Here is a 740-nt window from a genome sequence, read left to right on the forward strand (position 1 = left end):
AGGCTGGGTTCTGTGAAACTATGGAGGACACGTTCTGAGAATTTAACAAGTCAATATAAGAGGTCAGTATTCCCTGCTGATGGAATTTAAGACGGGTAACTGCTCTGCCGTTTGCGTTTCTTAGTAGGATCCCCTGAGGTGAGTGCATGTGTTCCAGAGCTCACGGGGCAAGGTTTACTGCTGTCTCCTGATGGCACATATGGAGTACGGTCGAGGCTGAAGGGTCATGCCTAGCTTCGGAGAGAGGCTTGGAATAAAGCCTTCGGGGAACTGAAGATGGAACCTCTGGAGCAACGTGGTGAAGAACAAGAACATCTCCAGTCTGGCCAACTGCTCTCCCAGACAGTGCCGCTTACCTAAAGACAAACACACAGAAATCAGATACATCAGAACAACGAAAATCTTCTAGATTGACCGATTTCCCAAATATCTGCCATTTACCTATGGAGAAAGGAAGAAATGCTTCATGCCGGACAAATTTGCCATTACAGTCAAGGAACCGCTCTGGGCAGAAGATGGATGGGTCACTCCAGTACTTCTCATCAAAATGCACCGAGTACAAGTTAGTGATGACCATGGTGCCCCTGGGGATAGTGTAGCCACGCACCACCGCATCTTGAGACGTAGCGCGGAAGATGCCCAGTGGGACGACATTGCAAAAGCGCAGGACTTCATGCAGCACTGCTTCCACATACGGCATCCTCTGCTTGTCTTCAAGAGCAGGTGGTCTGCCATTCAGG

At 49.5% G+C, this 740-nt stretch overlaps 1 protein-coding gene across 1 annotated transcript; it reads right to left on the reverse strand.

The window, feature by feature from the left end:
• Positions 1-8: 8 nt before the first annotated feature.
• On the reverse strand, positions 9-736 carry LOC107735333 (vitamin D 25-hydroxylase-like; the record flags this gene model as incomplete). Its single annotated transcript, XM_016547049.1, has 2 exons — positions 9-356; positions 442-736. Coding segments are annotated over 2 exons (477 nt in total), but the record flags the coding sequence as incomplete, so codon positions are not given.
• Positions 737-740: the final 4 nt, after the last annotated feature.

This window comes from Sinocyclocheilus rhinocerous, unplaced genomic scaffold (assembly GCF_001515625.1).
Source record: "Sinocyclocheilus rhinocerous isolate Xijiao unplaced genomic scaffold, SAMN03320098_v1.1 C35980420, whole genome shotgun sequence".
In the NCBI taxonomy this organism is placed as follows: Eukaryota; Metazoa; Chordata; class Actinopteri; order Cypriniformes; family Cyprinidae; genus Sinocyclocheilus; species Sinocyclocheilus rhinocerous.